Source organism: Pygoscelis adeliae, unplaced genomic scaffold (genome assembly GCF_000699105.1).
Source record: "Pygoscelis adeliae isolate BGI_AS28 unplaced genomic scaffold, ASM69910v1 Scaffold174, whole genome shotgun sequence".
Taxonomy (NCBI): Eukaryota; Metazoa; Chordata; class Aves; order Sphenisciformes; family Spheniscidae; genus Pygoscelis; species Pygoscelis adeliae.
In genome coordinates, this window is record NW_008824676.1 from 1,919,677 (window position 1) to 1,933,165 (window position 13,489).

Consider the following 13,489-nt stretch of genomic DNA (forward strand, 5'->3'; position numbering starts at 1 on the left):
CCGGTTATGTTCTCAGAGCCCTAACTGTCCTGTGAAAAATCTTACCCTAGAAGCAATTCCCATTCATCAAAGGGGAACTACATCCCTGGATTAAATCACTACTAAGTACGACCAAAGGAATTTTGCTTCTACAGCCAGGTACAATTATTTCTTCACTTTTCTCTGTATTTGCAAAGGGGGAGGAGAAATAAAGTTACGTACAGTTTTAATTAGATAAATCTGATAGCTATTTACGCACTTCAGATTTGCAAATTAGTAACATGTATCTAAAAAACGACAGAAATTAAAAACACACCAATATTTAAAGCAAGGAAGTAGAGAAGTAAACAAATACATAAATAGCCACAAACAGTTGCCTTCACGCTGGTGCTTGAAAAGGGTGGAAGAAACAAGCTCAAGGGAAGAATAAAGTCTCCTCAAATAAAAGACAAAATGAGCAAACTCTCAGCTTTCCAGCTCGCAGCCCCCAGCTACAGCAACAGCTGGGCTGTCGCAGAAATCGTATGCCTGCCTAAAAGCGTACAGATCTGTCGGCTCTCCCCCAGAATAAGAATATCTTTCGTTGTTGCTGTTGTTGCCACAGCTACAGCGAAGTGCAGATCTCCTTGTTCTCTAACAGGTTAAAGTTTAAAAAAAAAAAATCTTACCTTTCAAAAGATACAACTTTCGATAATTAGTTTAGCTTAGAATTGCAGGTCTTACACTTTTTTTGTTTTCTAAAAGCCCGCTGTAAAAATGTTTCCCCTTTTTGACCTCCTCTGCTGATCAAAATGCGGTAATTGCCACATCGTTTCTGCCAGAAGGAGAAGCTGTTGGTGCAGATACTTCTTGGACGAAACTCTATTCACCTATTAAGCACTGTAGGCGTCCTTTTCCTTAAGCAAAGGAGGGTATTTTCGAACAAAAGAAATCAGAAATAAATCCCTCATTTCTTATTAAAAACAATCCATGTTGTGAAAAAGCGAGGACAAAAAAGGGCTGTTTTCAGTTTTCGTGTTGAATTTGGTTCACACACAGAATTTAATGCCAACACAGCCATTCGTACACGCGCACGTACATACCCCTCCCATCACTGCGCTCTTTTGCTAAACAAGACACTGCACGTGATTAACTTACACGAGAAGAAAATCCAGAACGACCTCGAATTACGCAGAAAGTTTTGCAACAAAAATTTTTCATTAAATTAACTCTTGGTCATTTACTACCGAGAGGCCAGTTGCGGTTATGTCTAAAAACCAGCCAGCCCTGATCATCTATCTCTAATTAAAACTCCGCGCGAGCACCCTGTGCATTTTGCCAGCTTCTGATACCCAATTGCCCGCTTACTTGTCTCAGCCGCTTCTGTGCTGCATTTTACAGTGAAATCTCTTTTAGGCAGGGAACTGTATTTCCGTCACAGTCCTCACCACTATCAATTCTGATCTGACCGAGGTCTCCAGTCACAGAACACCATCAATATTAAGCAATAATCATGATAATAGTAATTCATATCAAGCATCTTCCATTTGCTTGGCCATCTCCGTTATGTTATTAAATTAATAGATCTGCCACCGCCAAAGAAAAAAATAGCATAAGGAGAGAAATCTTATTAAACTAGAGATAAAATTTTAAACAATTCTGGGAACTGCCAAGGCCAGCCTTTGGGCTCGTCTGTGCACCACTCAAATCCAGTTAGCAAACTATGAGGGTTATTTTAGTTATTTGTTTGATTTAATCAGTTTGTGAATTATAAGTGTTTAATCAAATTAATTCTGACTGCTGCCAAGACAGAAGAAAAGCAAGAACATGATAAAAAACAGACCGCAGAAATATAATATTCTGGGTTATTGCAGCCTTTTACAAGAGCGGGAGACTGCATTACAGCTCTTTACAACGTTAGGAGTTTAGTTGTGCCTCAACTACACATGCCACAGGAGCTGTACTGCAAAAGAATGGGCAACGGTGTTTTGGGATATGGTCTTTCAGGCCGATTCTTCTGCTTGAAAAACCCTTTTATTCCTTAAGATTTAGCGAGTCTGGTTCACTTCTGTATTTGTTGTTCCAAATTACCTAGGTGTAAGTATTCAAATTCTATTCAAGCTTTATCAAGATTTGCTGGAATACATGGGTATCTGTACTTTCCTACGTCCACGTTACCTGCAGGGGACAGCCCAAAAGAGTCCCAAGTGGTTTCACATCTCTCTCTCTCTCTCTCTCTCTCCGATAAAGCTCCCCATTTCATACATACACCCTTAAAATACCTCTTTACACACTTATTACATCACACATGGTGCCAGCTTGAGAGCTTAGAAACTGATACTCTGCATCGCGAGAGGGATGCTTTGGAAGGTCTCAGATCTCCCTCCACGCAGACGATGTGTTTTGGAGCGGAGGTAAAGGCAGACTCCAGCTGCCCACGGCCACCCTTGCCTCAATCTACGGGCGATGGAGAAGTCCTCGCATCACCCCCGGTGTGGTTCTCCAGCACTCGCGCTTGGTCCCATAGAGGAGGGCTCAGACACATTTCTTTTGCCTGTCACGAAACTGCAGCCCGGCACAGCGCAGTTGAGCCAAACACTCAGATTAACACCTAATTCCATCTTTGTCCAGTTCAGCACTTATATCCGCAAATTAATACCTCGTCAAGGCTTCCAACACTTAGTACTCCGTGATTAGGAACAGACCGATGACCTCTGATGATGGTGGGCGGGGGCAAGATTTACGCACAGCCCGTCCTTTCTTATCCCATCTGTATAAACTATCTCCACCTGTAGGTACCAACAATGCAGTAACACATCTTCGGGTAGGAGCATCCGCACACCACCCCGCGCAGCATCGTACCCTGCAGCTTGTTTTCTATTTTCGTTCTAAGTACTTTAAATGTAAATGATCACCACAAAAGGTCACAAAACGTGATCGGCTGCTCTGTGACATTTTACCCTGAGAATAAGGAAGAAAAGGTAAACACAAAGGTTGGGAACAAGACGTGCCAAGACATCAATGCCCTTTGGGCACTATGCGTAGGAGGAATTTAAAAGTAACTGGAGCTGGGTGCATTAAAGCAAAATAAAAATAAATCAGATTATACGTTTGATACCATGAAAACGAGCAGTGGAAGAGAAAAATCAAACTGGCGGGTACTCGGTGTTCCCAGCAACTCAGAGATTATATAGATGTTCCTGAAGCTGCAGTTTATCCTCGTCAGCGAGCTTGGGGCTCCTACTCCTTGGTAGCTGTGCAAGTGGAAATCTCCAAAGATCCAAGGGGACATCCTGACAGGATGCTACGTGGGGGGGTTTTGTGCCTTTCTTTCACGCTCTGAAGTGTGAGCTTTTCCATGTTCAAACGGGCCTATCATTGAAATCAGCTACAGAATAAGAGCTCGTGTAGTTCTAGTAACCGGAAGGAATGAATAAACAGAATAAAAACTTATGTAGTTCCAGTAAATGGAAAGAACGACTAAAAAGAAAATAAACAATCTCAAGATTTTTTCAGAATCTATTCAGAAATAGCACCCAACAAGTGGTAAGCATAATTAACACCTATTATGTACAATGCTATATTATAAAATAATATCAACCACTTCATCAGTGATATGGACACGCTAGACTTTTTTAAGAAGGAAAGGAGGGGATTTAAGAGAAAGAAATGCACCTTTCAGAAGAAAACAAATACATTTGTTCAAATAAGCAAGATTACAACAGACCTACCTGCCCGTGGTGCGTATAACCTACCAACAAAATATTTCTTTCCCACCCCTCCTTTCCCCCAGGAACAGCTCTGCTTCTCGTTATTCCCTGAGATTGTTCCATCTAATCAAAGCGCAGTTACATTTATTGCAGATGTTAATCTGCAATCAGGGAACAGTTTCTGCTTGTTCACTTAAGTTTAAGCGATACCACTGTTGCTGAAGCCTCTGGAAAAATCACTGCTTCTCTCTACAACATTTCTGGGGTGTTTCAGTTCTTATTTTAACATGATCTCCCGGACAAGCGAAGGGAACCTTCTGCAAGGCGCAGGTTGGGTCTCTTTGTACGTGAAAAAGCTACACAAAGTAGGAATACCTACACAAATACCCGTGATCGCTGGCCGTAAGGTGCTGAGCACGTGGCAGACTTACCCTGGAGTTAACCACTTCCAAGGAGACGTTCTGAGGCATCGCGCTGGGCACTGAAAGGGAAGAAAAGCAAAAAGAAATGGGAAATATCGCCATTAGTGTCTCAGTCAGAATAGGTTACGTCAAATATTTCTCTTTTTGGAAGGAAAAGAGTGCAGCTTTTACACCTAGTTTATAATCCGATCACAACCGTGCAGCTAATCCAGGTGGCACTTCAGAGGTCCCCTAGGGAGAGAAAAAACAAACGCATCTGTTCATTTCTTCCCATTTTTGATAGACCTATTAGTAAGCCCTTTAAACAGCCAGTCAGCAGGCTCCCTGCAGTGAGACCAGCTACTTGAATTCAGTTACTTGTTCTAAACTTGGTCAGAAATAAACTAGAACGTGCTGCAATTTCTCTGGCTTTTATGTATTAAAGTGCATTTCAGAACATACATTATACACAGACAGAGCAGGGTGTTCCTCTCTCAGCGGCACCGGTGCGCCCCTTTTTACAAGGATGCCTAAGGGGCAGAAGAAAAGAAACTTTGTCTTTAGATATTATTTAAAAAATAATGTTTCGCATTAGGGCTCTGCTTGTCATACATATTATAATCCATACCTCATTTTATACCACTAAAATTTGTTATATCCATTCGGATAAATACACTTTAATCCTTAAATGGGACTAACAGCTATTCAACACATAGTCTTACAAAGATGACTCGAGAGGCATTAATGAGATGGTCTGGCACCCACGGCTTTAAATAAAGCAAATGGTTCTGACTCAATTTTTTTTTTTCCATCTTAAAAGTTCCTTGACTCTCACGCTCTCTCTAGCTATAGTCATAGGAAAAACCTGTACGGTGCGGACTCATTTATCCCATCCATCCTGCCGGCTCCCTCCCTGTGAAGGATTGGGCTCACAGGGAGACACAGCGTGGGTACCGGTGAGCGCTCAGCATCTGCACAGCTGGACAGGCCATTAGCAACTAACTATTTACTGACAAATTTCTGCCTGTTTTCCACTGTATCTCTGTATATATATCTCCAATACGCTTGTGCAAAGACAGTTCAAATGTGTATTCCTTCAGCTGGTGGCAAATATTAATTCAGCCACTGAGGAGCCAAGAACTTTAAAAATAAGTTCGTAGTTGGTGATGCATCAACTGCCTGACGTGAACCTAAAGCTTTATTTTCCTTTCAGAGAAATAACGCCCGCCTGCTAACCTGGGCTACCGAACACTTGAAAAGCAGCGATGTAGTTTGCACTTACAGGAAGTTGGCTCTGAAAAAAGAGCTGAAAAAGGATCATGGTGAATACCCAATTTAAGAATAGTTTGCCATGCAATGTATTAGGGAAAATGAGAGAAAGTTATTTTTCAAGTATGAATATATCAAGTCAAAGCAAAGTTGTTTAAACCGTTTTTATATGATATTGACAAGAACACTAGGGCAAAATCATTCTCATTGCGGTTGCCCACACATTTGAATTGGTTCAGCAAAGATCTACAAGAATGATCTGAGACCTGAAACATCCCGGAGACCAAAGAAATGAATTTTATTTAAACAAATGTAGTGTTTAGAAGTGCGTGGATTGTTATCTATTGTTATCTGAATGGGGAAAGGACTTCTGGCTGTAGAGAATAATTTAATAGGCAAAGAGCTACGAGTTGCAATCCATCTACACTAGAAATCAGGCATACCTTTCTTCTCAACTTCTTCAGTCTCCACTGAAAATTGCTGTCTAGGAGTGCGGGCCATACACCACCAAGCAAAATGTGTACGTAAGTATTTCTGTAAATCGCTTATTCTGGCCAAAACTTTCACCAGAATGGACTGGTGAGATTCTATGTACCGTGTAGAGGTGGACATAAGGGGGGCTGTTGTCTGTATTGTCTCTGTGTAGAGTCTACATTGTCCATATAAGCTGCCAGCTGTGGCAGATGGAAGCGATCAGCGCAGACTGGCTCAACGTCAGCGCTCTGGAAGAGGCAGGCTGCATCTACAGCGAGGAGTCACCTCTGACCTTGACCTCTATGACTCTCTAAATAATGTAATAGGCACTAATAGGATAAGAAACACCCCTGCGCAGTCACTAAATGAAAGGATCGCAGCAAGTCGTATAAATGATGCTTTCCCCAGATCATTCGAAGCAGCGCTGGTCAGACAGCTCCTCCGCTGGACTCTGTCTAGTCACGTCTACGTTCAATAAACAAATTCCCAAAGCGCAGCACTTTGCAGCATCCTCAGAGCATGCTGCTATTTAAGGATTTAAGTCAGACAGAGCTAAGTCATTTGTCAGTGCTAAAAAGAAAATAGTATTTTAAATACAGGCTACAGAAGAGTAAAAGTAACAATAGCTGAACAGGAGGGTCCCACTGGCAGCAAAGTCCCACGTTAACAACATTGTCCTTCATGAAGGCTCTGTGGATCATAAAAGGGGGGGGGAGGGAAGGAAAAAATTGCATTTGAATCAAAATAATCTGAAAACTCAAGATTGTTTGGAAGCAGAGGTACAGCAAAGCGAGTGACAAGGAATACAGAAACTCTTCCTCAGTCTGGGGATCCCAAGCCACAGAGATTCGAAGTTGGAGAAGATCCAGGGTAAGCAATAGCCTGAGTCAGCTGGGCGCTCCTGAAAACAGCACCTGAGTCTCTGGACTGTTTCGCTAATCCTGCCACAGTTTGATTTGAAGATAAGTGCTCAAGGAATATGCAAAACTAACTTGACACCCTGCATTTTAACCACCCAGACCTGCATCTCTGTCAGAGCGGGTGGTCCAGGCTGGGGGACACGAGCATCCTTGGCTGCGGGACCCGAGCCCTGCCCTCAGCTCTGCCCCGACCTCCCGGGGCTCCGCACGCAAAGTGTTTCCCTGTTCAGTCTCTTTTTTTCTCCCTCCAGATTAGCAGCTTTAGAAACTAGTTGGTCTCTCTAGGGCAGGGACTATTCTTTATTTCTTTCCATACTGCCTGTAACAATGCAAAGCTGATCTAAGGCATTGCTGCTGCAACGGTACCGGCAGCAGCAAACAGTATAGGAAACATTTCGTCTCCCTTGATACAGAGGAGATGTCATTGCTCACAGTCCCTTATCTTGAAAAATACCAGACAGAAAACTGTCTCTGTGATGTGCTTCATATTGCAAGGAAAAACTGAGATATTTCTGGACATTTCTGAATTAGCTGGATCTGGCAAACGCCGATATCTCCCAGAAAAGCCTTTTCTCGCTGGAGAATATTTGCTCTTGTTTCTGAGCAAGTCAGAACTGCTCAGAGCCCCAGTTTCTCAGACATGATTCCTGTTTTCTCTCCCCTCTCCTCATGGGCAGCGAAGGCTCATCGCAACGTTTAGCCATTGCCACCAGAAACTTTTCCTTCTCATTACTGACTTTCAAGTTTTATTGCTACTACATATTCTTCCCCTACCAGACAAACTTCTCTTCATTTTTCTTTTTTTTTTCTTCTTTTTTTTACTATTTGTTTGTCTTTCTATTATTTTGATTATTTCTCCTTGGTGAATGCTTGTCATGTTCCCCAATTTTGTTGCATACATGAACATAACTGATGCAACTCCTTATCTTTTCTTCCAGATCTTCAGTCAAAACGAGAAATAAATCCAGACCTGACCCAGCATCGAACTCAGTCACTTCCACAGCAATACTGGGTGTCTTTATTCCTTGCTCGCTGTTCAGTCGAGGAGACGTTTTGCTTTACCAAATCAGAGACGCTGATTTAATATCTCAGGTTGCATAACAATCAGAGCGCTCCCCTGGCAGACCCAGCGCCTGCGAGATTACAATTACTTCCTCCAGTTTTATATCTTGATCAAATAAAGAAATTGGATGCACCTGGTAAAATTTGTTTTTCGTTTATTATTCACAGCTTAATGATACCATTAGAAATTAGAGCAGAACTCTTTTTACCTAGCGTTAGCTATGCAGTAAGCAATGAACGGGGACAGATGCATCCAGGGATAACTCAGCCCCTTTGTCTCGTCATGGGGCGACTCAGCGGTGGAAGAAGCCTTGGATATCCCACAGGAGGAGCCTTGCTGCCTGCCTTGGACCAGGCGTCTAAAGGTAGGTGAGATGAGCCTCACTGCTGGAGACCTACTGATGGGAAGAAGGTTCATACGGCAAGGTACTCAGGTTTGTTGTCGTTTTTTTTTTTTTTCCTCTTTTCTCTCTGGTGAAATTAAAAAAAAAAAAAAAATTTCCAGGTGCCCATCAGATGAATCCACATCCTTTGTGGTTTTGCCATTTGTTTGTTGTTCTTTAGTTGTAGAGCAGAATGGTCCAGAAGGAATGAGACGGCTGAGCAAGTCCCCTGAGTATTTCCCTGCAGCACAGAGACCACCCAGGTCCCCAGGCTGCTGTTTCGGGAGAGGCACAGGAGGGGCAGAGGCACTAACTGGGGACAGCGAGCCGGGACGGAAGAGGGCCAGAGCCAGGTCCCCGATTCCAATGAAGACAGAAATGTGTACACCAGGTGACCGAGCCTTGCCGGTGCTGGCACGAACTCCAGCCACCCGGCCTTCCCACGGACGCTTCGTTACAGCCCGCACCTTTCCCCAACAGGTTTCAGGGCTGACGCTCACACCAAAAAATGTTTTGCATCGGGAAGCTCCTGTGTAATTCTTGCAGGGGAAGAGGAGGAGGAGGGAAACGGGCCAGCACTTCTTCCAAACAGATAAAGATGGATCGGGTAGTCTAGGGGGGATTCACTATACCAAGAGGCTGGGCTACGGGGGTGGTACAATAAGGGACTTGGTCGCCCAGCAGGGTCGTGGCCACGACACCGTTCACCTCCGGTAAATCCACGCTTGTGGCTCCGAGCGATGGGCTTTGCGCACGCCCACAGAAATGCCCTCGCAGCTCGGTCCTCCTCGCCCCGCTCTCAGCTCTCGTGCAAACACAGGGACGGCTACCGACATCTGAAAAACTTCACAGGCTGTCTCCTGTGTCAATCTGAACTTCAATCTTCAATTTTTACTTAAAAAAAAAAAAGCATTCATATTATAATTATGGATATAAATTATATTTAAATCAAGTACTCAGGAAGCATGAAATAAGACTGTCTGCCAATTGCTGGGATTAAATGCGTTTTGATAAATTCATGAGCATGATAGCTCAAAGCATTTCTGAAATGGCACGCAGCTTGGCCAAATATTATCTGAGCTGTATTTTAAACTGAAAATTAAGCATTAAAGATACAGTATGTTCCTTGATCTGGTGAATGCCGCCTGGTGTCTGTAGCTGCCACACTAAATCCCTTTGACTGGGGTGCATTGCTCAGACTATAGATTACAGCCCAGAGCTTCATGGAAAATTTCTGCCTACAGTCCTGCAGGAACTAATAGTACAGGCTTCTTTTTTGTGCAACTACGTACTGTATCATATGCTATACAGCAAAGGACTGGCATGGAAAAAATAACTTGCTTAAGCACGCACGCTCTCAAGAGGAAGGCACACTTCAAAATGATCCTGTCATTTTTACAAGAGGAAAGGAAAGACAGACCAATCTTCAGGGCTTTTCTCCCATTTTTGACATTTACTTCTGTTTCAAACCAGCTTTCAGAAAAGCAGCGTGGGAGTCGCTGCCCTTGGAGAGCATCCCGGCTCCTTGCCTGGGGGCTGCCCTCCGGGTTTGGCTACCGCTGCGAAAATAAACTACCAGAGACCGCATGGACCGAGATGCAAAGACGACATGAAGCAAAGACCAAAGGGAGCCGGTCATGACAAGGCAAGGTGCTCCTCGTTACGGTTTTGTCCGGTGGCAAAAGCACCAGGCAGCAGCCGGGAAAGGCGGCCAGCTCCCGTCCCTCTGGCAGCGGCGGTCCCTGACTGATGAAGCTGCCAAATCCCAATTTAAGCTGGAGGGTGGGTTGCAATCAAAAAAACATAGCGGGGCAGCCTGGAGCGTCCCTCCTCCATGGGGAGGGTGGTGGCAGGGGACGCAGGAACAAAACCTGCCCAAAACCCAGATGTGTATACGGGCAACTACAGGCTTTCTCCTTCTTTTATCTCTCACTTACAAAATAGGATGGATTAAATGTCTTTGTCTTTCCTCTACGTAGGCTGTTAGCTCGCCCACGCAGGAGTTATTTCTTGCTGTTTTATTGTGCATCCTTCCAGCAGAAGGGACCTTAGCCCTGGGAAAGGTCTCTGCGTAGGACCGTAAAAGAAGAAACTACAGAAAGTTTTGGTGCTGCAGACTTGCTCTCTCCATTCCCTCCTTTCCTTCTCAGCAGTGGGACAGCTAGGACCAATGCCACCCTCACCCAGACTCGGCCAAAGCCAGGCTCTCGCTGCGGCCCTTTGGCTGCTCTTCTTCGTGCGAGACACCAAAGTGGTTTCAGGCAAACCCAGAATAAGGAGGGTGAAAAGATACCCCCTAAAGGGATTTCCTCTTCTTTTACACCTGCTCCAAAAAACCAGAAGAAGGCTGGGAAGGCTGCAGCCAACTGACTTCTTCGCAGAACAGCCTTTTGCTCAACTAAAGGGAAAAATAAATACCATCTTCTTCCAGATTCCCGAAACAAGGGCACCTAAGCACACTCCTGTTTTCTGGAATAGTCTCATGCAAACCTTCTCGTTAGCACTGATTTTTGTTCGCAGACAGGTGAAGCGTCTGAAACGCTTGCAGAGGCCAATTTTCATACTCATGAATAACAATCTTTCCCTTTCTCACTTACGGTGACATTTAAAACCAAAGTGGAGTACAGGGCCGCAGTTCTACACTTCACGGTGTGAATTAAATCTACATACATTATGCAAAATATTCATTTTCACTTGTTTTCCTTTTGTTTTTATAATTATAAGTGTGAAGTAATTTATTCTGCCAAGATCCAGCCTGTATTACAAGGGAAAACTGAATTTGCTGGGTAGACAAGTAGCACTTGAAAAAATGTTGCAGAGGTGTCAAACGTAAAATCACAGTGCCGACCGAGCCGGGGGTCTCACGGATGAATCCCACTGAAGATACAGCCCGGAATAAAGCAGATTAAAACAGCGCTGGGGTTCACCAGCTCCCTCGCTCAGGGTTCCCCACACCCCCAGCGCCCTCCACGTCGCTCTTCGAGGGGTCTATTTTAGAGGCTCCTGACAGCTCTCCTCCAGTTCCCCGCATCGAGGTGCCTATTTATTTCTGAATTAAACTTCGGGCAGACTGGCTCAGCCTTTTCAAAACGAAAGCACTGCTCCTCCTGACCCCCCGCAGCCTCACCGCCCTGCTGAAGCCCCCCCTTTCAGCCCGTGCTTTCGCCACCGCTGCTCCTTCAGAGGCTCAAGGAGACCCCGGGGGGGGACACCTGCAGAGCACAGGGTAATTCAGGGTGGCAGCAACTCCACCGGGAGTGGGTGGATGTGATACAGGAGCACCGCTTCCGCAGGGGATGTCACCAGCCCGTGTGTGACCCAGGGACACCTGCAGAAGTGCTCTATGCTGTAGACGCGCTCAACAAATACAAGAGCTTCTCCAGTGCGCGATACCCGCCTCTGCTTCTTTTCTCCAGGATCTATACAGCTTCTACGAACGCTGCCCAGAAATTGATATTTTTAGTTGATCAGGCAGCATCTAGAAGCAACTGGGTTACCAAGACAGACAGAAAATTGCCATTCTTAACCTCATACAAGTGTTCAGCTGTTTTGGGTAGAATAACAAGGGAGAGTTATCAACTTTGTAATGAAATTAGACAAATATTTGTAAATATAAAGGGATAAATCCCAATCACCCTGGTTCTCCATTCAATGTTTTTCCTCTAGCATCAATCTACAGAATGGAAAGGAACAACAGGGAAATTTTTATGCGACTGAGGCGCATGCCAGGCACTGTTTCCGAATATGCTCATTAGCATGGGTTATCTGCTACACTTCTGAGGGGAGAAAAGCCCAGCAAGTCGAACATACCTAGTCGAGGCCCATGGCAACATATTTCTTGCCTACTCCCTGATTTTATACTCTCGTGTAAAAGTAAACATTTTTTCCTCTGTGAAAATTACCTTAAATTAGTGATCCAAACGCAGCCCAGGGCCACCCGAACTCCCATACCTTGCTTTATTAGCACGAATGAAAAAAGTTATCCAAATTTTTTATCAGAAGGGAAATTAATTGCTTATAAATCTCACTTTGAAAGCTTTGTTGGCACCTCTTCTGTCATTTTTAAATAAAATGTTGCTATGGAAGGAAACCCTCTGGCTGTGGGGCTCAGTCAGGAGCTGGCACATCCCTGAGGCCTCTGGAGCCTGTCTCTAGTCTGGCTTCTGCTTTATGAACTCTCACCAACCCCGCTGAAAGAATTTTTCCTTCATTTTTATGGGGTTTACACTTTTGTAGCCCACATGACTCCAATGAAGTTATTCCTGTTTTAGCCAGGTGTGGGGATCAGGCTCAGTAACTTCAAGAGGAGTCAGGCGTGCCTAAGTTTTGTGATATCAGACACAACTAAGTGCTTCCGAATGCAAAATAAAATTCAATTTCTCGCCCGGAGCTTGCGAGCCACAGGAGCGTGGCGCGAGCTCGGGGAAGGATGACGGTGCAGCCACGGTGACAAGCAGAGATTGAAGCCCTGGCACATTTGCTACCCCTGTGTTTAAAGCACAAGGAAAACCCAGGCAGTTGGCTCTTCAAATGCAGCTGTAATAAAACAGCTTCTGTTGAAAAGCTGAAAGGATACACCTGTGCCTAAGTTAAAGAGAAAATAAGGAGAGAAGTACACTACCCTCATCACTAGACATAAGAATAATGAACCGAACCAATTACCCTTGAAGACGAACACCAGCTCAGAGGGTACCACTGCTGGCAAGTACTGAACCTGATTTCTGTCCTGCACATTCCATAACCTCCTCGTGTCATCGCGGCCTCTTCCAAAGTACGGTGGCAGAAGAAAAAGTCTGACGATTGCAACCAACAGACGCAACCTGCCCACCCCGGGGCCCCTCTGTCCCCACTCACCATCCGAAAGCGTGGTGACCGTCACGTCCTCGGTGGAGACGCCCGGGCCGTAGCGGTTGTAGGCGAGGAAGCGCAAGGTGTACTCGGTGAACTTCTTCAGCCCCTCCAGGTGGTAGGAGAGCCCGTCCACCTCCACGTTCTAGCACACAGAGACAATAAACCAAGGGGAGACGTGACAGCCAGCGCCACGGCCATGCCGCAGGATGAGCGGATTAGAGGCGAGCTTTTCACTCTTTGAGAAGTAGAGCTAAATCCTGATTTAAGTTGATATAAAAGGCAATTTGTAACAGAGTGGCTTGTTACAGCTCGGTTCTTGGCACTCGTCTGCAGGCCTGCCCACAGCTTCAGGACAGGGGATTTCAGCGCCTCGGAGTTGTGTTTAGTTACTTAGGGCGCAGGAGAAAAGGGCTGGATTTTTTTTAGTTAAGCCAGTTGCTGCCACTCCACAGGTACGTGAT

At 44.9% G+C, this 13,489-nt stretch overlaps 1 protein-coding gene across 1 annotated transcript in view; it reads right to left on the reverse strand.

Annotated features, from left to right (window-relative positions):
- DCC (DCC netrin 1 receptor) overlaps positions 1-13,489 on the reverse strand; it is a 579,713-nt gene that overhangs the window by 138,993 nt on the left and 427,231 nt on the right. The window contains exons 11-12 of the mRNA XM_009323064.1: positions 13,032-13,170; positions 4,100-4,149 (exon numbers count right to left, since the gene is read on the reverse strand). Of these exons, the coding sequence (XP_009321339.1) occupies positions 4,100-4,149; positions 13,032-13,170 (189 nt within the window). The remainder of the gene's footprint in view (positions 1-4,099; positions 4,150-13,031; positions 13,171-13,489) is intronic.